Raw genomic sequence first — 25788 nt, 5'->3', positions numbered from 1 at the left:
TCAGGGTAGCCTAAATTTTATTCAAGCTAGGGCCAATACACAACAAATGCCATATACACTCCACCTTCCAAAGCCGCCATTTCCTCCAGGGGAACTGCTCTCTGTAGTCTGGAGATCAGTTGTAACTCTCCAGGCCGCATCAGGAGGTTGGCAACTGATAGGGAGAGGGGAGCTAAACCTGGTGTCCTAGTCTTATCTTGCTCACAGCTACTACCACACTAGCTCTAGTGAAAGTAGAAAAGGTCGGGGAAGGACAGGCTGAAGGTGGCAATTAATCCGCCAGCCATCAGGCTCCGGCATTTAGAAAAGACACTCTGAGCATGGGCAGATTGCAATTTCCAGACAGATACATCCATCTATGAGACAAGAGTGTTTAAGTCAGAGACTGCTGACATCCCGGCAGAATAAAATCTCTGGAATTTTGCCTTTTAGAAAAAAGAAGAATGAAGACATGGGGGGGCGGGGCGGGGGGCGCAGAGAAAGAGCATGAAGGGAGGAAGAGCCGAGAGAGTTTCCTGACTATTCAGATAGGGGCTTGCTGCCACCTGGTGGAGGGAATGAGCTATGCTTTATCGGGGTAACTCCCCGCCTTATTTTAAAAAGCGCAGAAAGAGGCTGCAGAGAGACTCCAAACTACTTTTATTTTGCGAGGAATACGAACTTTGAGCTAAACTGCACTTTTCTTAGTTCGTTAACTTTCCTCTTTTTTTTCAGAGGGGGGGTGCGGATCTCCTCCATGGATTCCTTATTAGCCGAGAACCAAATTTCTGCAACTGAATCGATAATTTGCGTGGGCTGAACCCCGAACTGGGGATGTTCCCACTCGGGTTGCCAACCTCCGGGGGGGGGGGCTGGAAACCTCCCGGAATCACAACTGCTCTCTAGATAATAGGGATCAGTTCCCCTGCAGAAAATAGCTTGGGGGGAGGGGAGGTGGATTCTATACCATCACACCCCGCTGTGCTCCCTCCCCAACCCTCCTCTAGGCTCCTTCCCCAAGCATCCAGGAATTTCCCATCCTGGAGTTGGCAACCAAAGTCAGTACCCCTCTCCTACTTCATGCACCGTCCGTAGACTTGCACAATTTTTTCCACAGGCAACTCCCCCTTGCTAGGGTGGCTCAGAGGGCTGTGACTGGGAAAACCCCACCAGGAAATCCCCCAAACGCACCTTCTCCCCCCCGCATCCACTTTTCAGCTGTTTCTCTACCCCCCCCCTCCGCCTCTTCATTCTGATTGGCTCCTTCGCCTCCCCGCGTCTCTTCCGATTGGCTCTTGCCTTCCGCCCCTTTAAAACCCGCTTCGACTTCCTTGATGAGTTTCAAGAGGAGCGCCTTCACGTGTTTGCAAGTGGCCGACCTCGCCAGGTGAGCTGGGGAAGGGGCGGGTGAATGTCAAGCCTGTTTACCTAGTTGTAAAGATGCAAGGTCGAGCCATCCCCTTCCTTAAAACGGAGGTGCAAGCGGGAAGGGCAACAGTTTGGTCCAGATGCCAGTCTGGTGTGTGTGTTTTGCGTGGCAATCTGAGCCTTCCTTGGACCCGTTAATAACTTGCTTTCACACGCGTGAGGACAAAATAGGGAAGCGGGAGTCTTTCCGAGCACCTTGGTGGAAAGGCAGGATTTAAAAAAAAATGCATGGATCCCCTTTTTGCGCATGGAACAAGGGCGCTTTGCAATTGGATTTTGCTACGTGAAACAGAAAGGCCCCCTTACAAGTGCTGGCTGAATCACATTGAAAGTGAATTGAAAGAACGTTGTGTGTGAACGCCGTAGACTTTGAATGTATCTATTTTAATCCCGCTTTTCCACCAAGGTGCTTGGGGAGATTCCCACGTCCCTTTTTTTTTGTCTCCACAACGACACTGTGAGATTGACAGCTGCACATGAACAGCTGCCCCAAAGCAACCCAGTGAGCTTATTGGCCTGGAGGGAGGTTCAGCTTGGCTGACCTGGGAACTGTTGCAATATTATTATTCCTACCTTGATGTTCAGAAGGTTTAAGAAGACGGTGAGGCCTCTGAGCATGTGCAGAGTGCCTTTCAGGAGTCACCCGAGTAGGACATAAGGGATTAGGCTAGGGTGGTGATTTCTAAGGCGGGATGAGCCCTCCAGTGCATCCACCCATCTTTCCTTCCTGCATCCTAACCAAATTATATTTTATGAATGAAGCCATAATTCCCCTCTGTTGCCTCACATGAAGACTTTCTGGGGAAAGGGCTAGAAAGGAGGGATGGAAGTGACCAGGGCACGTTTAACTTTCAAAGATTTATCCTCCAGATCTTAAACAAAAAATACTGTCAGCTTGAGAGAGGCAATAAAGTGGTTGGGAAAAAACCACTGATTTGTCTGAAATGTCAGGGAACCCCCAATATAAGTCACCAGAGCAGCCCTGCCCAAGAGCACGGCATGTCCCTTCTCTTTCCTGTCACTGCAGAAGTACTTTCTGAGAGCTGGATCTAGATGGGTAACCGCACACGTTGGATAATGCACTTTCAATGCACTTTATCAATCGTTTGAGGTGGATTTTTTGTTCCGCACAAAAAAAAATCCATTCCAAATGATCTATAAAAAGGATTGGAAGTGCATTATCCAACGTGTGCAGAATCACTCCGTGTTAGTCTGTCTGTAGCAGTCGCAAAGAGCAAGAGTCCAGTAGCGCCTATAAGACTAACAAAATTTGTGGTAGGGTATGAGCTTTCATGAGCCACAGCTCACTTCTTTAGCTCTCTTTCTGGGAGCTGACATATATTATCCCAATTGTCTTTACAACATCCTTGTACAGGCCAGTATTATTTTTTACCAATGATACAGCCTTGGAATAAATAGAAGTACTTTTCTTCCTCTGGACCAGAATATGCAAGAATAGAGCGCCTTTCAAAAGCCTATTACTTTGGGGGTTTTTTAATTTCAGTTTTGTCATCATGAGCCGTGTAGGTTATAGGGCAAGATCACAGATCTTACACAGATCATCTCACATAGGGCAGATCTGTTTGCAGAAATGAAACATTTGTGCATTTGCTTATAGCTCAAGTGTTAAACCAACAGCCTTTTTTAGCTGGGGAATGAAGTTTTTAAAAAAATTACAAGGGGAGGGAGAAAATAAAAATGTCTCAAGGGCTGGCCAATCACATTGTCTCAGCCTAAGCAGCCTCACAGGGTGGTGACTGTGACGATAAGAGGGAGGGAAGGGAAATGATTTTGCATATTTTGAGTCCCCATCGGGGAGAAAAGTGGAATATAAATAAAAATAAAACGGCGCCATTTGCTTAGAAATATCACAGGCTTGTATTTTATGGATCTTTCCCTGCCCCCCAACCATGTATTTTAATTTTATTTAGAGGATTTCTATTCCATGTTTTTGCATCTAAAAAAAAATCCTAAGGTGGTTTACAACCTTAATGCTTAATAAGTTGAAAATGCAAACCAATACAAAGCCATCAAACCGCACTGAAAACAGGCTAGTTACTGCAAATCTGCCAGTGAGCTTTTTATGACAATACAGATTATGGTTACAGTCTGAACAAAAGCAAAAGAACAAGATCACAGAAGGCAGCAACAGTAAAATCAGCAAGTACAATAACTGTACAATAGCTCAGTCATAAACCCTGAACCAAAATAAACAGAGATCACAAGTAGCAACATTTTTAAAAAGCCATGTCAAATTTTTTATTAGGCACGATGGGGTTGCCAACTCTGGGCTGAAAAATTTCTGGAGATTTGGAGGTGGAGCTTGGGGAGGTATCTCAACACTGTGTGATGCCGCAGAGTCCACCTGCCAAAGCCACCATTTTCTGCAAGGGAACAGATCTCTGTAGTCTGGAGATTGGTTGTAATTCTGGGAGATCTCCAGGCACTACCTGGAAGTAGGCAACCCTAGGCCCAACCAAAATGCCACTGAAACAGCGTGCAAGGTTTTAATGGGGCCTGCTTGGGACCCAAATCGGCCCTCTGCAAAATACGCGTATGAGGAATGAACACAACGTGAGTTCTGGGACCACCCCTCCCAGTGGGAGGGTAAGAGGACGTGGCAACCCGATGGTGTGACACAGCTGGAAGCGATGTTGCAGGATGCGATTTCCCCCTCCACTGCTCCACTGAGTGTCTTCGGGCATAGGGGGATGCCAGCATGGCATTCTTCGTATCTGTCAAAGGGAGTTTTGACTCCCAAAAGCTTGTACTCTGGAAATCCTGTTGGTTTAAAGTGCTTTCTGGACTCTTGTTATTAAATCCAATGGTGTTTATAATTGCAAGGGCCAGAACAATTCCATTTGTTTGCTTAAGAATCTCGCCCTTCTTCCAAAGAGTTCAGGGTGGCATGTGTAATTCTTCTCTCCTGCCAGTTGTTTTTACAACAGCTCTGTGAGCTAAGTTAGCCTGAATGAGGTAGATTGGCCCAAGTTTACCAAATTTGCTCTGTGGCCAAATGGAGATTTGAACTCGGGTCCCTCTGCCTCTAGTCCAACCACTGTGTACAGTTGGGAGGAGAGAATCCTGTCTTTGTATGCAATGACATTTGTTTTCCCTTCTACAGTCATCTGCCATCTTTTCCAGTCTGGCCTATTTGCTCATGAACGAGTTTCGCCTTCCCTGGGTGGTCAACGGCGTCTTTCCTTTTTCTCTCACTCCCTGTGAGTTGGTTCCTCGGCCTCGATATCCTTCCAGCAACAGTGATGAAGCCTCGACGGCTTTTCATAGCTGTAAAAAGTTTTTCAGGGGAAGCCAAGGCAGGCGGGGAGGTGAAGGTCTCTAAAGGCAGCCTCCTGCGCCAAGAAGATGTCCACAAGACCTCCTCTGAGGGGTGTTTCTGGGCCAAGGTCTTGGACACCGAAAAAGTGGTCCGAGTCTCTTCTTCAGCCGTCCAGGAGTTGACTGGCACCCATGCTGGCCTTTTGGAGGCGGTGACCAACGGAGATGAGCGCCTGGGACTTTTCAGTCAGGAACGGCTGATGCGAAGGCTGAGTTCCCTCCAGAGAGGGGACCCGGTCCGAGTCCAAATCACTTCATCCTCCGGGCAGAAAGTTCAGGGCATCATCCGATACCGGGGGCCCATTGAAAAAAACAAGCGTGATACAAGCGTCATCTTCGGCGTAGAGCTGGTGGTAAGTTAACGGGACCGATGGGAGGAGATGTGGTTCTCCGATCTATTCATTGGAATTTTCTGTTTTTGCAAGACAAGAAAGTTCTTAGAACTCAATGGGGATCTCAGGATGTATTGTCGAAGGCTTTCACGGCCGGAGAACGATGGTTGTTGTGGGTTTTCCGGGCTGTATTGCCATGGTCTTGGCATTGTAGTTCCTGACGTTTCGCCAGCAGCTGTGGCTGGCATCTTCAGAGGTGTAGCACCAAAAGATAGAGATCTCTCAGTGTCACAGTGTGGAAAAGATGTGGCAGGTCATTTATATCTACTCAGGAGGGGTGGGGTTGAGCTGAGTCATCCTGTAGGAGTGTCCCAGGGTGTGGAATGCTAATGGCGGGAGGCTTCACTGTATCCTGAGGAGGTTCTTTTGCATATGGATTGGTGCTTGATGTGCTAATCTTCTCTGCAGGGCTATTGTTGGGTGTGGAGTGTTTTGTTAGCCTGGTGTTTTTCAGAACTGGAAACCATGCTCTGCTCATTCTTAAGGTTTCTTCTTTCCTGTTGAAGTTTTGCTTATGCTTGTGAATTTCAATGGCTTCCCTGTGCAGTCTGACAAAGTAGTTGGAAGTGTTGTCCAGTATTTTGGTGTCCTGGAATAAGATACTGTGCCCTGTTTGCTTTAGGCTATGTTCAGCCACTGCTGATTTTTCCGGTTGTCCAAGTCTGCAGTGTCTTTCATGTTCTTTTATTCTTGTCTGGATGCTACGCTTTGTGGTCCCGATGTAAACTTGTCCACAGCTGCAGGGTATACGGTATACTCCTGCAGAGGTGTTTGTGTGTGCTTAAAAATCTCAGGGTTTTGGCTCTAGTATGGCAAAAGCTAGGGACACGTCCTGATGTATCAGTGTTGTTTAATGGGAGGGGTTATCATTAGAATGTGGTGGTGTTAAGTTTTAAAACAAAGTACAAGGTACAGAAGGATACAAAAGGATACAAAATATAGGTGTGTAAATATCACATAAGCCACATAAGACCACACGTGATGAACAATGAATACATTCCAACAATATTTACAATTTTGACTACACTGCCCACTCTACACATCCCCCAGAAAGAAATGTTTAAGTCCAATGCTAGCTAGTTTAGGTTTCAGACAAGATAACGAAAACATTGTCGCTGCATTAGCAGATGTGGACCCAGAGACCTCGTACAGGGTTGCTTTTTTTGCCCTTGCAGCAGGGAAAATCCGAGAGAAGGTCGTGTGACAGCACAGGACTGTCCACAGGATATAGTGTAATTCCTATAGTGTTTTATCAAGTTTGTACTGTATATTTTACCTGCATCGTCGCTCATATTTTTGTTACTGTTTTATTGTTTGTAACGGCCTTTGGCCTAATGCAATAAACCTTACGTACCTACCTACAATTTTGATGACAGTGCCAGACAATACCATTAGTCACCAATGATGTAACAATGTACTAGGAATACTGTATTCTATACAAAAGATATGAGCTCCCCAAAAAAATACTTGGCAAAGCATAGGAAAAAAAATTGCATATACCTAGACTGTATACATTATTTTTCTCTCAACAAGCATAAAATATCCGATTCAAATTAATTGCATTTCCAGCTTTCATCTTTGAGGGTTCAAAGTGTGTTGTATATTCCAAAAGTAAATCTACAAGGAATTCAAACAGTCATTTGCATTGAATTCTAATGCACTGTTATATCATTGGTAGCTCGTCATCCTAATTACAACGTTGTGGGGGTATATTCATTGTTTGTTGTTGTGGGTTCTAGGTGGTTTATGTGATATTTAAATACCTCTCTTTTGTACCCTTCTATACCTTTTCAGTCTGAAATGTTTCTTTTGGGGAGAGAAGACTGCAGGACTGATCCATCCCTGTATGGGTCAGAACATGTTTTTTCTGCAGTATGGTATGGCAATGGCCACTGGTTTAGATGTCTGATTTTTATTTCACCCTCTCTCTCCAAAAAATTCAAGTCAGGTTTATCCCTCGTCCATTTTATCCTCTTAACAGCCCCAACTGGTAAGGATAGGTTGAGAGAGATCGTAGTTGTTCCAGAATCATCTCGTAAGATTAATAGCAAGGTAGGATTTGAACCAAGGTTTTTTGAGTAATCGCTGTACCATACCAGCTGTTATGGAAGATCATCTATCAATGGCTATTAGCCGTAATGAATAAAGACTTCTGTCACTAAGAGTTAACAGTGCCATTGCTTTCATGACCTGCTAAATAGTATCTAATTGATTTTTGTGAGAAACAGGTTGTTGTTTTCCTTGACACGCTGCATAATTAACTTGTGAAACTCCCCACCACAGAATGCAGTGGTGGTCAAGTTTTAGATTTTACAAAGTAACTGCTTCCTTTAACCCTTTCATGCCCTCTTTTGGTCCCATTCCCCAGGGTTCAGCCGCTGGGAAAGGTTTCACTGACGGCTCCTTCAAAGGTCAGAAGTTCTTCTCTTGTCAAGAGAACTGTGGGGTCTTTGTGCCTGCCAACCGTATTGAGCCGGACGACTCAGTGGAGGGCAGCCCTCTAGCGCCTCGAAGGAGCAACGCCAGGGAATGCACAAGGATCCAGCTGGCCTCAGGAGACCCCTTGTCGTCTCCCGGGCTGGAAGTCGGGGACCGTGTTTTCTTCAAGATGGAAGACAACACCCCTACTGGCACTGTGGTGTACTGCGACTACCTACCCAAGAAACTGGAGACTGGAGTGTTTGTAGGGATACACCTGGTAAGAGGCATCCAATTTCTTCCTGCATCCTGTGCTCAGAGGGACTCCAAAGGGGGACTCAGATTGAAGGAACCCCTTTCCCAGCTTGCTGGCCTTGACCCCCCACCCCGAAGAAGGATGGGTTAAAAAAATGTTCCAAAGTGATTATTTAAAGATGCATAAATAATCATAGTTGTTTTATCTGAAAATGCAGCAAGTGCATATTGGAATTTGGAGTTTCCAGGCATACTTTTAAAAAACATAATGTACCACATAAAACCAGGGACAAGGTACTTTTCGCTAACTCACCAAGGCAGTGCCTGAAAAAGCCCACCTTCTGAGGATAAAGCAGTGAAACAATGAGGGATAGAAACATATTTTTAAGTTGCTTTTTATTTTAAAAAAAAGCTGTAGTAATTGAGAAAAACCTTTTTTAATTTGGTAAATTCCAAGATGATACTCTTGCAAAGGACAGAGGAAATCTGTTAGTGGACCCAGGAACACTTTGGAGGTGCTGCAAAAGAACCTGCTAGCCTTCTTCATGGATGATTTACTGATTGAGGGAGAGTAGTGATTGGATCTTGGAATTACCTAGGAGGCCGTGGCATGGGATTGACTCTTTAGTGTCACCTGACCACCAGGAACTATGGCCTCTGGGTCCTAGCTTGAGAACCATGGCCCTTACTATATGAATGCAAAGTTGTTACCGCTTCCTCACCCCAGAAGCAACTGTTGACATGTTTAAAACTTATCCTAGGACAGACCAGTTGGCTCCTGGGATGGTTATTTCAAAGAACGCAAGCTCTGCCATATCCCAGCACCAGAGTATGGGATTCTTCTGCCAATTTCTAAAGTACAGAAAGGTAAGTCCTATAGTATCTGATGGGGTTAGGAGACCAAATGGGTCTACATCATGTATAAGAATGGGCTATTGGGGTGGCTTTTCCTGGTTAACTGGTATGGAAGGCAATCTCCTGCCCTGGCAGGCAGGCTTCTGCTGCTGTTTGAGCAAACTGAGGGAGGCAGAAGGGAGCTCTGACTCTCAAAAGCTGACACTGAAAATCTCTAAGATGCCACTGGACCCATATCCTGCTATTCTACTGCAGAACAACACAGCTATACACACAAACTAATACCACTTCTAGGTTTATACTGGAAGTAATGACACGGCATCATTTGATGCTCTAGGAATTTCCCAGATCTCTGTGGTAAAGCATATAGATATTCAGGGAATTCCTAGATTGCTGCCTAACTCTGTGACATCACTTCCAGGTACGAATCCCCAGGGGGTTCCCCCCTGCAGCCTGCCGCGGCAGGTCCCTTTAAACTGCCCAACCCCCAGCCCCAGCCCCACACTTACCTTGAGGACTCCTGTAGCTCGCGGCATCCTCCCCCTCCTCCTCTGAGGGGCAGCAAGGATGTTTTCGACCTCCTCCTCTTGGAAGAAGAGAAAAATGGAAACATGGCAATATGTTTATTTTGTCATCTGGTAGCTGGCCACCATGCCCCTCAAATGTGTTTTAATGTTTGGTTGATGTGACTGATGATTTAATCTAATTTATGTCATTTGTTTTTATTGTATTTATTACCGCCTGTGATCCACTCTGAGCCTACTTGTGGGGAGAGCGGAATATAAATTGAATAAAATAAATAAACAAATGTAGTTATCTTTTCTCTTTCTATAGAACAACCTGAAAAAAGCCCCGAGACTTTGGACAGCCATTCCTCCCCACCCAACTCGGCCTTTTTCGATTGCCCGTCCCCTTCATCCATCCGTTACCCACCCAGGTTGGAGGGGTGTTCACCCAAGGAACCTCCATCCCTGCTCCCTTCCCTAGGTTTGGAGGCTCACAAGAAGCAAGAAGGTGGGAACCGTGAGGGGAATGGAGAGCACAATGAAGAAGACGAGAAGAAAGAGGAGGAACAATATGGCCACCATCTCCTCGAGATTAACTCCATGGTGGAAGTTAACGATCCCCCAATCTATGGGGTGATTCGCTGGATTGGGGATCTGCCCGATATGGATGAAACAGTTGCTGGTTTGGAACTGGTGAGGACCAACGAGGGGGCAGGGTAGACTATGATGTGGCCTGAGTGAACCACATCACCCCTCACTCTAGTCCAGTGATACTCAGTGGCTCAGGAGCCATGTGTGGCTCTTTCACATGCCGTCCGTGGCTCTTCTAGATCCAGAGGAGTTAGCCGTGTTAGTCTGTAGTAGCAAAATGGAAAAGAGTCCAGTAGCACCTTTAAGACTAACCGACTTTACAGTAGCATAAGCTTTCGAGAACCACAGCTCTCTTCATTAAATGTATCTGACAAAGAGAACTGTGATTCTCGAAAGCTTATGCTACAGTAAAGTTGGTTAGTCTTAAAGTCTGCTCTCCAATATTCTTTTGAGGACTGTTCTTCAACCTTCCCTGTGTCTCAGGAAAGTGTCCGTCTGTCTCAGGGCTTGGCCATTACCCATGAGATGGGTAAGCTGCGAGCCATATGCCAGGGACAGAAATAAAGGGCCCTTCCTCTCCAACAGCCCCTTACCCTTCTCTTCAGCCTCTGTGCTGTCATTTCAACACCCAAGCAGCTGCCCAGATCAGAGCAAGTTGGCCACAGATGAGAGAGTGAAACCACCACTCAGATCCGATGTTTTATGTCGAAGGGCCTAAGGGGTTAAACAGTGCTTGCAGAGCAACCGAGTAGTGAAATATATTTGAATTTATTTAATTGTATTTATTGTTGCCCTGATATTGATAGACCTGGCTAGGCTGATCTCGTAGTATCTTGGAAGTTAAGTGGGGCTGGCACAGGTTAGTACTTGGCTGGGAGACCACCAAGGAAGTCCAGGGTCACTGTGCAGAGGACAAACCACCTCTTTTCATCTCTTGCCTCGAATGCCCCAGCAGGGGCATTTTCAGTCATAGCTCCGATTTTTCAAGACGTGGAGTTTCTGAGGGTTGATTTACATAGGCTTCTTCTTTGTTTGACGACTGCAGCAAAGGGTGCCTGGCCCGTGCGAGTGGGCAATCACAAATCAAAACCACAGTCAGAACTTTCAGGCAGCCTCCACAACCACAAGGTTGGTCTGCAGTAGAACAGCAGGATTTGAGTCCAGTGGCACCTTAAAGACCAATTCTCTCTCTCTCTCTCTCTCTCTCTCTCTCTCTAGTCCACCTTTCTCACTGAGACTCAAGGCAGATTACATAGTGTGAGATTAGTACAATCAGTATCAAGGACATTTCCATACAGTATCAAGGACACTTCCATAAACAATGCCTTAAGGTAAACAAATACAAGTTCACAAAGACATAACATTAGCAAACACCCAATATAGAGTTGAAAAAAATGCTGAAACAAAACAATCAATTCTAGGATTAACGTTAGACAATCGGAGCTATGACTGAAAATGTACAATGAATGTGATGTGAGCTGACATCTGCTTTGTATGTTTCTTAGGAGGAGCCGCTATCTTCAGGCTGCACGGATGGACAATATAGAGGCATCCACTACTTCCATTGCCCACCAAACAAAGCCCTTTTTGTCCGGCTGCGTCACTGTCGGCCTGACTCACGTTTTAACGTGATGCAGAAGCTAGAGAATCCTGTTTTGCGGTGCAATTCCCTGGGTACGGCACAAACTTCGGAGGAAAGTGCGAATATGGGGTTTGGGGGCGCCCTTGCCCTCAACAGCTCCCTTATCCATCACATCCTTTCTGTCATTCTTGGATTTGCAGAACCTCAGAACTGGAGAGGGGAGAGGGTTTGTAGCCCACTCCCAGACAGAGTACAAAAACATATTTGGTTCATTTAGCCCCTGATTACTGTGTATTGGGTCATGCTAGTGTGCCGGTGGGGGGGTGGGGCTGAATCTGTATGCATGTTATATACACCCCTCCTTGGAATAATAATAATAACAATAACAACGTTTGTTTTATATAAGGGAGACCTTATGCAGCATTTAGTGACAGCAGGGTGTCTGGTCCAAAGGTTATTTCAATCAATTGTTCAGTAAGTTACAGAGATAGCAGGGTTAAGGGCCCATAGAGAAACCCCAATGCAGCTAATCTACAGTTGAGAAGTGTGGGAGAATCCCAGAAGTGTCCTCATCGTCCAAAAAGAATTTATCTTTGAGCCATGTCCAGCTGGACAGAGGAGAAAGTGGGATGATAAAATGGGAGCCGTGCAGGCTGCCCTCAGCTCCTCAGATGGGAAGGCTAAAAGGGTGTAAATAATAATACATTGATGGGAATCAGTACATTTTGATGAAGGGAAAAGGCCGCATTTTTTTAGAAGAGTCGCATGTGCAATATCTTGCTTTCTTAGAAGAAGCTTTCCTGCTTTGTCACTCAGGAGGGAATGCCTCTTCATTGCCAGGAAAGAAAAATATTTTTTTCTGCTGAGCAATTGGATTGGTGGTGGTGGAGAGTGCCCTCAAGTCATAGCTGACTTATGGTGACCCCCTAGTGGGGCTTTCATGGCAAGAGACTAACAGAGGTGGTTTGCCGTTGCCTGCCTCTGCAACCCTGGTCTTCCTTGGAAGTCTCCCATCCGATTGCTAACCAATGCCGACCCTGCTTAGCTTCTGAGATCTGATGAGATCAGGCTCACCTGGACTATCCAGGTCAGAGCAAGCAATTGGAGTATTCAAATGCAAATGTATACAGACTAATCAAAGCTCACATTATTAGTCAACTAGTTATTTTATTGAATGACAATCCTAGTCTGGCTAGCTAGCGCTCTGTCTCTCGCTCTCTCTCAGTAAAATTTGTGAATATGAATTTAGTGTATCTCCCATTTGAATCCCCCAGAAAAAAATGTGTCACCAGATAGCAATGGGTGGGTGACAAAGTATTAGCCTTCCCTCCTAAGGGTTTGCTATCAAGGTCTTTTCAAGTTTTTCATAGGATTCTTCAATTTCTTCTTTTTCCCAGTTCACCTCTTTTTTTGTGTGTGTAATGTCCAGAGTGAAATGCAGTACAGCTTTATTCTGAATATATACCTTGATGCAGATCCAGGGGCATCTGTCTCTACCACTGTGGCCGTACAACTACTGTGTGAGATAGATTGGGCTGAAATGGACTGGTTGGCCCAAGAGAATTTCATGGCTAAGTGGGGATTTGAACCTCTGTCTCCCCGGATCTAGTCTGAGACTACATCACTCTGGCACTGTATTTGCTATATATATTTTCTGATCACTCTGGGCAGTTGGGATTAGATGGAACAATGAAAATATTTTCCCTTGGATTGGATCAAGGAGAACCCAACACTCTTAATAGAAAGGGAACTTGACTCTTAAAAGTTTATACACTGGAAATCTTGTTGGTCTTCAATGTGCTACTAGACTCGAATCTTGATGTTCTACTGCAGACCCCTATAGCTACCCTCCTGAAACTATCTCAATACAAAGAGCCTGTCACTCTTCTCTCATCAGATTTCCATATGTATGCCAGTGCAAAAGTGGAAGAGGACACTCCGCCTCCGCCATTGGGTGATCACGGCATGGAGCATCTCCTGGGATGGAAGAAAGGGATCCAAGGATACTGCAACTCCTGTTATCTGGATGCCACACTTTTCTGGTAAGTGCAGTGTTGCATGTGTGAGTCCCATCTGGCGGAATGGGCAATGGCTGGAAAACTTGCTTGGTGACGCAATATCTCAGTGCAAATTCCTATCCTAGGCTTGCATTTCGGAGCGCTTGATGGATGTTGTAGACTCTTGTAGAGTCCAGCAAGCTAACCATGAAGGAGTGTTTGATTGATTTGGATCCAGAAAACTATCCTCTTGAACCCCACCTTGTATGAAGTTCCATAGGTATCCATACCACTCCCTTTGGGGAGAGGCTGTGGCTAAGTGATGGAACATCTGCTTGGCTTGCAGAAGGTCCCAGGTTCGATCCCAGGTGCCTCCAGTTAAAAGGTTCTGGTAGTAGGTGATTTGAAAACCTTTATGTTAAACCCTGGAGAGTCACTGCCCATCTGAGTAGATAGTGCTAACATTGATGGACCAATGGTCTGATTCAGTTTAAGGAAGCTTCATGTGTATTCATAGTGTCACTGATAAATGGCCACAGAAAATGGCTCGTCCTGCAATTAGAGCTCAGGCATCTCATCTAAGTTCCCTGCATCCCACAAATACTACTCATCATTCCGAACTAGATGCAGATGTAGATATTTGCCACCTTTTCTGCTCTTAGCATGTTCACTTTCTCCTCGGTGCTGGATTCGATGCTGCTCCGCCCAGCGGACAAGAATGATGGAGAGTCTTACACCGAGACGCGGGACCTGCTGAGGACGGAGATTGTCAATCCTTTGCGCAGGTGAGTTTGCTGAATTTTTGCATCCAGTGTAGCATGACCCATTTTTTTCTCCAGGAAGGAAATATAGTCCTGGATCATTCTGCGCTAAAGCACCAACAAGAGTCAGGAGTAGAGATGGGCACGAACCGAAATATGAACCAAAATTAAGCACAAACCAGGCCGGTTCGTGATTTGTGAACCGCGGTTCATCAGATCCCATTTCTGACTAACCGCCACGAACTTTAGGCTGGATCGTTTGGTTCGTTTTTTGGTTCGTTACTGCAGACAGCCTGGTGCCAATCAATCAGTTTCCTAGGCAAGAGGGGATGGACTTCCTGCAGACCTTCTGCTGACCCGGAAGTGGCCTTCTGCTGGCCCGGAAGTGACCTGCTGACCCAGAAGTTGTGGTTTTCTGACCTGGATGTGGTGTTGTCACGAACCAAATGAACCGGTTCGCGAACCAGGGACAGGTTTTATTTATTTATATTTATTTATATTTCAATTTATATACCGCCCATCCCCAGGGGCTCTGGGCGGTGAACAGCTAAAATCGATAAAAACAAGAACTAAAATCAATATACAAACAATAAAACAAATTAACAAAGTGCAGTGGTGGGGAGAACCAAGTTCGCGAAAGTTCGTGGTTCATGAAATTTGATGAACCACGAACTGCATGGTTTGGTTTTTTCCTGGTTCGTGCCCATCTCTAGTCAGGAAAGCACAGGAACCCATTTGAATCCTAAGCAAGAAAAGACAACCACTTCACATACTATCTACAAATTCATTCCAGAATTTTCACATAAAAATAGGGCATGTGTGTGTAAAAGGAGCAAACGTGCATATATTAGCATGTTTTGTTTTTGTATGTGTGTGTAAAATAAATCAACTATGAGCGCACACACAATTGTTACTTTCCTTCTGAGAATGGAAACATCTCACCGTACTCTGAAACCATAACCGTTTTCCCTAAAAGTGTTTGAGAGATAAATCTGGAGGTAATGTTGGTTTTTTTCTCCTTCTCCTCTGGGTAGGAATGGCTATGTCTGTGCTACCAAAGTCATGGCTCTGCGGAAAGCTCTGGAAGCGGCTGGGCATTCTTCAGGCTTCACAAGTGAAGAGAAAGGTTGGTGAAAAGTGTGTGTGTGTGTGTGTGTGTGTGTGTGTGTGTGTGTGAGAGAGTGTGAGTGTGAGTAAGCAGCTGTACAACAACAACAATAATAAGAAGAACAATAACAACATTCGATTTATGTACCGCCCTTCAGGATGACTTAGTATCCACTTAGAGTAGTTTACAAAGTGTGTTATTATTATCCCCACAACAAAACACCCTGTGAGGTGGGTGGGGCTGAGAGAGCTCAGAGAGCTGTGACTGGCCCAAGGTCACCCAGCTGGCTTCAAGTGGAGGAGTGGGGAATCAAACCCGGCTCTCCAGATTAGAGCCCCGTGCTCTTAACCACTACACCAAACTGGCTCTCAGTTTGGTGGAAAAGAGGAAGAAATAAGAAAATTCAGATTTGTTAATCCCTCATTGTGCCTTTCTCCAGCATCTTGGCAACTCAGGACAGGTATTTGGGGTGGAGAACAGAACAAGTCTGAAGTATTTAAAATTCAGTACTCAATTTAAGACAAAAGGCATATCTCAACTGCTATTGAAGGGGCTACCTGAGGAAGGGCAGGGACCGACTAGGCACCTCTATCATGCCTGAATTGAGCTCTGGTTGAAAGAATATTTATACTGAATTTGTATCCTTCTTTGTGTGTGTGTGTGTGTGTGTGTGTGTGTGTGAGAGAGAGAGAGAGAGAGAGAGAGAGAGAGAGAGAGAAGGAGTGAGAAATCCTGTGCAGTCAGTGTGATGTCAGTGTGATGTAGTGGTAGAGTGTCAGGCTAGGATCTGGGTCCAAATCTCTGCTCAGCTGTGGACCAGTCACTTTCTCTCAGCCTACCTTACCTCACAAGGCTGTTTTTAAGAGCACAGTATTCACCACCCTGAGCCCTTTGGAGGAACGGTAGGATAACTGGGAGACCTGGTTCAAAGCCCTGCTCTGCCACAAAAGTTTGTTGAAGTTAACTTGGGGCAGTCAATTTCATCCCAGCCTATCTCACAAAGTTGTTGTGAGGATGATGATAACAATAACATCAACAACAGCATTCAATTTATATACCACCCTTCATGACAACAACACCCACTCAGAGTGCTTTACACAGTATGTTATGTTATTATCCCCACAACAATCACCTTGTGAGGTGGGTGAGGCTGAAAGAGCTCTGAGAGAGCTGTGACTGACCCAGCTGGCTTCAAGTGGGGCATCAAACCCGATTCTCCAGATTAGAGTCCTGCCACTCTTAACCACTACACCAGACTGGATGGAGAAGAACAATGTAAGCCACTTTGGGTCCCCATTTATTAATTTATTTACATTAAAAATAATAGATAAGATACTTTGGAAGCCCATTTTGGCAAGATACAAATATCATTGATTAATGAAGAATGGGATTCCTAACTGGATAATAGCAGCCTGTGCTGATTATAAAACTTTAAAGGAAATGAAGCAGTAGGATGTAGAGCTAGGTGGAGTGGGGTAGGGCTAATGTATTTGAATTAGAGGCATTGGTGAGGGCTGTTCGCGGCCCTACCTCTTCTGCTACTTTGTCCTCGTTCCTTTCTCACCCCAGACCCAGAAGAATTTCTCACCCTGTTGTTCCGAGTCCTGAAAATGGACCCGCTTTTCCAGATTCGGTGAGTGATCCTGAAGCAGCAAGAGAAGAAGAAGGGCTTCTTTTTCATCTCTGCTGCACCCACCTCTTTCTGCCCCATTTTCCTCAAATTATGACATATTGCTGCCCAAGCACTTTCAAAATTCCCAGGCCTGTCAGGTGTGGCATTAATGTTTGTTCCCCCCTCTCTCCCAGTACACAATACTACCTGCTTATTGGTTGCTGATAAAAATCTACAGATAACGTTACGGTTATTTTTATGATTTTGTTATATCCAATTTTACTTTGTGAGTCACCCTGAGCTTGTCTCTGGGGTGTTGGCCTATGAATTTTGGAAATAAATAAGCAGGCAAGATGTTTGTCCCCAATCTTAGCAGGTACAGCTCAAAAGAGAATGAAATAGCGAGCAAGCAGGAACCACTGTGCATTTATTAGAACCGCATCAATGTCTTTCCATTCCCTCCAGTGGTGGGTTTGTCTTCCCACTCCTCACGGTACATCCCTCTCAGTTACATACCAGCAAAGTCACTTTTCCCCTTCTCCCTCTTTCATGAACACTAAACCAGACAGCGGTAGGCCAGAGTAATTGAAAGATATGAATGCTTCCAAATATTGCAGGATACCCTTAGGTTGTTTTTCCAAGTCAGGTGAGTTATAATAAGGATGTTCAAGAGAGGGATGTATCCAGCATGGGTTTTGATTAGCTAGTGTCTGATTGCTGATTCCTATTTAATAAGAAAACACACTGTTAAAGAGTAAATAAAATTAAAGAGAGTTCCTGTATGTAAGATTACACTATAGCCATGTCAGGTAGACTGGGTTATGTGTAACTCTGTGCTAAAATCAAAATGTACAAAAATTCTGCATCAAGGAAACTTGGTGAGAAGAACGAACATCGAAGCCTTCCTCTTACTGATAATCCAGTTCTGTTTTGTCTCGGCTTCTGAGCTCTCACCCGGCATTGACATCCTTTAGCTTGATCACCTTGAGGACTGTAACGTTAGGTTTTTTTTTTTTAAAATGATTAAAGAAACTTGATATACAAACAATACCGCCCTAGGAACACTTTCCTGGAAGTAAGCCACATTGAATAGAGTTGAGTCGAATTCTGAGAACTGTTTAAGATTATTCTCAAGGTTATCTTAAAAGAAACGTAATGGGGCATATTTCTACTCAACTTCATGTTTTTCATTGTACTTATGTTCCAAAATGTTTATGCAGGCAGGTGGGTGGAAATAATCGTATCCTAAATGGGGAAAGAAAAAAAGGGGGTGACTCCTGTAGGCTATAACTATCTTCGCTTATCCCCCTTTGTTTGCATTCTACTTTCCTTTCATTCCCACAGCCCCCGTTCCCATTAGCGTCTCCCCTTCTCATCCTGTTCTTTCCCCTTCCCACCAAGCTCGACCGGTAAGGATCCCCATGGCTGCATTTTCTACCAGATTTTCACCGAGGGGCACCCGACCCAGGCAGTGCCTAATGTTCAACAGCTGCTGGAAGGGTCCCTTATCACTGGGGACCTCAAGTTCACGGAGGTGAGATCCAGTTGCCGAAGGGTAGTAGGACTGTTGTCTCACTCCCACCTCCACGTGTTCCATCCTGTAATTCATGTGTTGGTGAGCCTCTTGGGACACTGGAAGTTCTCTTGTGCTGGGGAAAAGGATTTTATTTATTTTGTCCAGAGGGGCCTGCCCCGCTCCCCAGCCCTCCAGACTTACCTCCACCAGAGGAGTGTGACGAGGGAGACTTCCAGCACCCCAGCAGCTCAGCTGACACTTCCAGGCCCGGGGGCAGGCTCCAGGGACCTGACGAGATGGTGAGGGAGGGCAGGACAAGCTGCAGCAGCTCGACTGTGCCGCCAGCCAGTCAGCCGACTGGCGCATGCCCGTGGGTCAGCTGGCCAATGCAGGGCCACCCCCAAGCTGGCAGGCCAGCACAGAGCCCGCAGGATGGGCCAACACGCCGTGCCAAGGCAGCAAGGGGCAGGAAGGCTCAGAAAGGGCGACTGCAGCCCCGTCCAAACCACCCTGCTCCAACAATGGAGAAGGGCTTGCGGCCCTCACAGCAGCCTCTCCCCACCAGCTGAGGGGCTGGAGCGGCAGGCAGGCCAGCCCATGTCCCATGCCTGGGAGGACACCTGGGGGACGCTGGGGGCGGTTCATAGTGGGATGGAGCCTGTAAGGCCCTCGATGCAGGCCCAAAGGCAGAGAGCCCAGCAGGGGCTGGCCAGCCCCACACTGTGTCAGCAGCCCGATTTATTTATTTGATTTATAACCCGCCCTCCCCACAAGGGGGCTCAGGGTGGGTCACAGCAGCATAATATTACAAAATAAACATTTAGATAACATTAAAACCATGGTTGTCAGTATATATGTACAATCAACGTTAAAAAACGTCAAGATTGCATCTCCTTCCATTCTCTCCCAGTCAGAGTGAAATCAGGTGGGGGGAGAGGGAGTACAAGCTAATTTCACCACAGGGGGAAGATGATTGTATATAGCCCCCCTTTGAGGGGAGACCAGTAGGGAGGCATTTCCCTGGCGTATTAGGATTGTATTGGTATACCTTTGGAAAAGTACCGCTGTGAATGAAATGGATCTGCTCAGCAGTTCATCAGAGCATTGCACTGAGGGCCACAAAAGCATCCATTAATAACGTTGCTCATTCCTGGTGCTTCTTTGTTTCCCGCCAGGCCCCCTCCTGCCTCATCCTGCAGATGCCACGGAATGGAAAGAACTTCAAGGCCTTCCACACCATCCAGCCCAGCCTGGAACTTGACCTCACTGATCTTCTAGAAGAAAGTAAGGAAAGAGATGGGAGCTGGGGCCAAAGCCTTCCAGGGATTTATGGGGAAGAGCGGAGGGTCTTGGTGAGATCACAGAGGGCTGGCCAATCAGCACCCGGCACAGCCAGCCCCTCTTCTAATGAGCAGAGCTAGCTTCTTCAGAAAGGTTCCTTTGAATGGAGCACAGTGAGAATGCATCCATGCTAGCTGCTCTAGAAGCATTATAGTGTCTTCGGTTGTTGACTCGTGTTGATTTGGCTAACTCGAATGTGTCTGATTGATCCATTGCAGCTCCTCGGGAGTGCTGTGTCTGCCAGGGGCTGGCCGTGATGGAGTGTAAGGACTGCTATGGGGACCACAGTTTTGGCTTTGGGCGCATCAAACAGTTCTGCAGAGTCTGCAGCCAACAGGTACGTGTGGGGTTGGATTCTCAGGGCAGGGGACTTTGGGTTAGATCCCACTAACGATGGCTTTTGCCTCCTGCATCAGGGAAGACACCTTGTGCTTGGGGAAAGTGACACCATTAGCAGAATTGGTTCCTAAGAGTCAAACCCTGGTCACTTGGCTATGTACAGAACTCTCTCATAAGGAGGAAAGAAATGTAGGTAAAAAGTAGAGCCAAGAGGAGAACTACCATGAGTTCAGTCCAAAACGTTACAACAAATGTGATTGGCTCAGTTCAAGAAATTGCAGGGGTGGTGGGGAGGGATAACCACTTAAAAAAAATTAGAAGTATTTCAAGCCTATGACAAATTGCAGGCTAATTTTATAGCGCTTTAGACAATTCTCCAGGATTTTGTTTAAGACTTCAGATGAAAGGAACTTTCTGTTAATAAAGGAAAGGGACAATTCTTAAGGAAAAAGAACAGTATCAGAAAACATTGTCAAGGTACTCTGTGAGATAAAAAATAAACACTTGAACAGAGATTAGCTCACTGTCCAGGTGCTGTGATGTCTACAGGGGGTTTCCCACATGGGGCTCAACTGGATTATGCAGGAAACTCTCAACATGCCTCTAGGCAGATGTACCACAGGTGTGGGCTCTTGTCACAAAATCTGAGGTGCCACAGAAGCCAGACAAGTATAGAAGCAAAGTGAAGAAAAAGATAGACATCCATAGATGATACGATGCCTCTGCTATCAGTCTGCCATAGAGTCTCAGTTTAGTACACTGTGCCATATGCAGAAAATAAGTATCTTTGAATTTTAAATAAAATTTTGAAGCCCTGAAGCATTTTTGTTTAAATATTGTTGTTGTTTTCTGATCACCAAGCACAGAAGGTTAAATGAGCCCGGAAGATGATAATAAGTAGGTAGTCTGGGCCCAACTAGACCTCCCCTGAATCTAGGGCTGCCAAGCTCCCAGTTGGGGAGGGGGATACTTCACCCTGAGCTCCTGCTGCCTGCCTCCATTCCAAACAGCAGCCAGCAGAGGGAAAAAAATTAAAACTCAACCATGTCAAGATCATGATGACATCCCTCCCAAGGAAAACTTGAAAACTACAGTGGAAACTCTAGGAATCACTAAAAATTCTATGGTTTTACCATAGAATTTCTGGCAATTCCTACAGCTACCACCAGCTGTTCCAGATTTTCCCTGGAAGCGATGTCATCATGCTTGCGAAGCTGGCCCCCCATGTCCCCATCCCCAACCCTCCCGTCAGATGCCAGGTTTGGCCTGGCAATTCTACCTGGACCTCACCCCTGGAATTCACAACTGAGACTTCTCCAGGCCAGCCTGCTTTGTTTTCCTGCAAGAGGCAGGGGGTGTGGGCAGTGGTGGGGCTGGGCAGTCTTTCAGAGAAACGAGATGCCTGTGATATCCTCCAATTTGTTCAGGAACTCACGAAGTTCCCTTACAGTGTGCTAGACCCTTACTCTATCAAGCTCAGTATTGTCTGCACTGACAGGCAGCTGTTTCTCCAGGATACCAAGGTAGACCCATTACCTGATCCGTTCAAATAGAGATGCCAGGGATTGAACTTGACTACGTACCTGATGCTCTGCCACTGAGCAGACTTCCTCCTTTTCTTCATCCTTCCCTTTTAATCTTGGTGGCACTCTACTGCCTTTGCAGGTTCACAAGCATCGTGCCCGGCGCTGCCATCGGCCACGCCCACTGCATCTGCCTGAGGAGCTGTGCCATTTGGGCACTCTGCCTGACATCATCCCCCGCCAGACCATGCAACTTTTTGCTGTCCTCTGCATCGAGACCAGCCACTATGTAGGCTTTACCCGCCACGGTTCTGGTATTCACCAGTGGCTCTTCTTTGACAGCATGGCTGATCGGGAGGGTAAGCAGTCACAACAATGAGGCCAGAGCCTCTTCCTTTGAGGAACAGGAAGTGCTGCCCCTGGTGGTGGAACTTTGCAAGTGCTGTTGAACTTTCCTCTGTTTTCCTTTTGGGGCTCTTCCTCTCCTCAGTTTCTCGGTTGTCTCCCCATCTAGTTTATATTTTGGTTCTCCATATTTCTTTTTCTCTTAATCTTTGCTGTCTGAAACACTCGCGTTTCTTTCTCTTGTTTCTTCTAACCTCTCCCCTTCATTCCTCTGTCTTTCAGGTGAACTCAATGGCTTCAACATCCCTCGTGTTACAGCCTGTTCGGAGGTTGCGAACTACTTGAAAATGTCCGCTAAAGAGCTCCAGTGCCTGGACCCCAAATCTTTGCCCCCTTGTGCTCGCCGCCTGCTCTGCGACGCCTACATGTGCTTCTACCACAGCCCTTCCCTCAGCCTCTACAAATAATCTCCTTTCAGAAGAACACAAAGACTCTTTAGCCAAAGCAATCAGGCTGTGAGTTTGGAGTCCTGTGACCCATGCAATGGACAAGATAGCAAGATGTGAGTCTTAAGCGAGAGCAACTGTGATCAATGACAGAGGCCTGATGCTGTGAACAGTCTGGAGATGCAGGATACAGCTATGGGAACTGCCGTGTTCTCTGCCCTGACTTACTTGGAATAATCCAAACTAAGATTGGCTGCCTTGCAGTCGGATTGGTGAGGATTAGGGTCGCCAAGTGTGACCAGGGACATTCCCAGACAATTGTAGATGGAGCCTGGAGAGGGCAGAGTTTGGAGAACGGAGGGAGCTCCGTGGGGATGCGGTGCCGTAGATCCGTCTTCCAAAGCTGTCGTCTCGTACGGGAGAATTGATTCCTGTTGTCTGGAGATCAGTTGTAATTCCAGGAGAAATCCAGGTCCTACCATGATGTTGGTAACTTTACTTCCATGAAGTCAGTGCTGCCTGGACTTCCCTTCTGCCTCTCCCTCTCTGTCTATATGAATTGGGGAAGGCGAGGTGGGCTAATAACCGAAGGGAAAGTACCTCCTCAGGTAATACCCTCTAATATTTCACAGATTAAAAAACAGGGACACTTGTATATTGATAATATAGCGATAGGTAGCCAGTTGGTCCTCCCTCTTGCTTCAGAGGTTTGCTGCATCTTCTCAATTTTTGTACATATACTGACAACTACAATCTTCCCTCTTTTTTACAATAACACCGAGATTCTTAGCATCTGCTGTTCTGTACCAGTTAACAGATGCTGCACTTTTGAACAAATACCTCACCTTTCTAACAAAATCCTCTTCTGTTGCTGTTTCCGATTGAGACAAACTGATCCTCCCCGAGTATTGCTTTGACCCCTTTGGAGTTTCTCTCTGTTATTTCAACCATGTGTTTCTCCACTGCATCTCAGATTTTAATATATGTTTTTCCTCAAGAAATCAGTCGGTGCTACATGATCCGTTGAGCAAGAAGTGGGTGGTAGTGAGAAATGTTGCTTTCCTCTCCCCCCACCTTATTCCTTTGGTATTGGGGTATTAGGTGCTCAACCCCTTTTTTTGAGAGACAAGAAATTTCAAGGGCAGCCCCTTTTGGAGGAAAGAGCACTTACGGTGTTTTTGTAACATGTTGCTGTTGCAGAATGCCTCGCTGACCCATATTATCATTCCACTTGGGGTCCTCCGAGAGGTTGAGACAGTCAGTAGCTGGTGGGGTCTCTGCTGGCCTGTATGTGTGTGTTATGTGCCATCAAGTCACCTCTGACCTATGGCGGCCCTATGAATGAAAGACCTCCTGTCATTGACAGCCTTGCTCAGGTCCTGCAGACTGGAGGGTGTCACTTCTTTTATTGAGTCCAGCCATGTCGTTTTAGGTCTTCCTCTTTTTCTAACATTATTGACTTTTCCAGAGAATCTTGTCTTCTCATAATGTGACCAAAGTACGAGAGCTTCCGTTTTGTCATTTTAGCTTCGAGGGAGAATTCAGGCTTGATTTGATCTAGTGCCCACTTATTTGTCTTTTTGGCTATCCGTGGTATCCGCAGAACTCTCCTCCAGCACCACATTTCAATTGAATCAATTTTTCTTCCTCTCAGCTTTCTTCACTGTCCAACTTTCACCTCCATACATAGCAATGGGGAATACCACAGCTTGGATTATCTTGATCTTGGTCCCTAGAGAGTCATCTTTATCTTTAAGGATCTTCTCTAGCTTCCTCACAGCTGCTCTTCCAAGTCTCAATCTCCTTCTGATTTCTTCATTGCAGTCTCCCTATTGGTTGATGACTGCTGGCCTGAGCCCACCCAAATCCCGAAGGGCTTCTTTGCTTCTTTCTGGGTATCTATGCTGCCACCAGCTGATCATTTAAAGTCTCCCGATAAAAGGGTAGCACTCTGTCCATGTTGCCATTTCCAAGTTCCACCAAGTGCCTGTATTTTCTGCTTCCTCTGATTATCTACTGCAGGGATGGCTTTTTTATTTTATGCTATTTATGGTACACTTTTTCACGGAGAGTTAAAGCAGATGACACAGTGCGAGTCAGTACAGTCAGTTCCAAAGATGTGTTTTAATCAACAATGTCATTGGGGCACATAAATGCAAATTTGCAGATTTAAAACCAGCAGGAATCCAATATAAAGTTGCACAAGCAATTCTAAGTCTGATGTATTAGAAACTGCCCAGTAGGATCATACTTCCAACAACAAAAAGTGTGTGTGTATGTATGGTGCCCTTAAGTCATAGCTGACTTATGGTGACCCCTGCTGGGTTTTCATGGCAAGAGACTATCAGAGGTGGTTTGCCATTGCTTGCCTCTGCAACCTTGGAGGTCTCCCATCCAATTACTAACCAAGGCCGACCCTGTTTAGCTTCTGAGATCTGACGAAATCAGGTTCACCTGGGCTATCCAAAGTACACAGCAATAAAATACACAGCAATAAAATACACAGTAATAAAGTCTATAGTTTACTGATGCATCTCTTTGATTCCACTTGCTTACAGATAGGCCTTCCTATCTGAGTAAAAAGCCCTCTGGAATAATCCAGTTTTGCACACTCCAGGGACCTAGATACTTATTCTCCAACTGCCTCCTTTCCCCAGCACCCTTTCGATAACATGTTTGAGTGGCGAATGAGAACAAAATTCCAACATTCCAGGTAATACATTTATTAAAAGGCAAAAGTCTGCATGCGTACTCGGTGCAGCAACAGATCTAGCAAGGAAGAAAAGTTCCTGGTATGAACTCCTTTTAAAAATACCACATGGCAGTAATTTGTCTTAGGACTCGTTTCTCCAACACCACCACCCCATACCATGTGCCCCCCCCACCTCAGTGACCGGAGCAGTCTCATAAAGTGGTAAGTCAATAAGAGGCACCACATGAGAGGAGTCGGTATAGTTTGCACCAGTTTTTGCCTGCAAGAGTAAATCCAAGGCAGGCTACTTAAGGAGTCATGGGAGAAGCTGTACTCTCTGTCCCCACCTGTGCCTCTTTGGAGCCAGGCTGAATCTGTATTAGTTGGGGAGCGGGGAGGCACACATCTTCCATGTGCCACACTGCTGTTGCTTGGGATGGCCAAAAGTGTTGAGCTGCCCCTGGTCTGTTTCTATCACCATCTGAAGTTCTCCCCCCCCCAATCAGTTGGGCATTTGGATAGCACAAACAATCCAATAATGCAGGTCACATCTCATGGATCTGCTGCAGACTGAATGGACCATTGGTCCATTAAGATCTGGACTACTCGGACTAAGATCCGGACTACTCGGACTGGCAGGGACTCTCCAGACCCAGGGAAATGTCGTCCAAGTCCTTGCTAGAGATTAAACCTGGGCCCTTCTGCATGCAAAGCTGATGATCTGCCATTTAGCCAACATAGCACCTCCTCAGAGGATGGTCCA

General features: G+C 45.9%; 1 protein-coding gene across 1 annotated transcript; it reads left to right on the top strand.

The window, feature by feature from the left end:
• The first annotated feature begins 1308 nt into the window (after positions 1-1308).
• Positions 1309-24826, top strand: LOC129338842 (ubiquitin carboxyl-terminal hydrolase CYLD-like). The gene is made up of 15 exons (XM_054993352.1): positions 1309-1366; positions 4532-5099; positions 7507-7836; positions 8573-8678; positions 9501-9865; positions 11269-11437; positions 13243-13387; positions 14005-14127; positions 15138-15229; positions 16781-16844; positions 18225-18357; positions 19515-19623; positions 19899-20017; positions 21685-21901; positions 22170-24826. The coding sequence occupies exons 2-15, from the start codon at positions 4671-4673 to the stop codon at positions 22352-22354; spliced, it is 2586 nt and encodes an 861-aa protein (XP_054849327.1). The 5' UTR covers positions 1309-1366; positions 4532-4670; the 3' UTR covers positions 22355-24826.
• The last annotated feature ends 962 nt before the right edge of the window (positions 24827-25788 follow it).

Source organism: Eublepharis macularius, chromosome 12 (genome assembly GCF_028583425.1).
Source record: "Eublepharis macularius isolate TG4126 chromosome 12, MPM_Emac_v1.0, whole genome shotgun sequence".
NCBI classification, from domain to species: Eukaryota; Metazoa; Chordata; class Lepidosauria; order Squamata; family Eublepharidae; genus Eublepharis; species Eublepharis macularius.
This window is presented reverse-complemented; position numbering and strand designations above follow the sequence as displayed.

Excerpts from the sequence above, each read along its gene's own strand:
- LOC129338842 (XM_054993352.1), top strand. The coding sequence starts at position 4,671 with ATGAAGCCTCGACGGCTTTTCATAGCTGTAAAAAGTTTTTCAGGGGAA. Across the intron at positions 8,679-9,500 it reads AATTTCTAAAGTACAGAAAG|AACAACCTGAAAAAAGCCCC; the intron begins GTAAGTCCTATA and ends CTCTTTCTATAG. Across the intron at positions 19,624-19,898 it reads CACTGATCTTCTAGAAGAAA|CTCCTCGGGAGTGCTGTGTC; the intron begins GTAAGGAAAGAG and ends GATCCATTGCAG.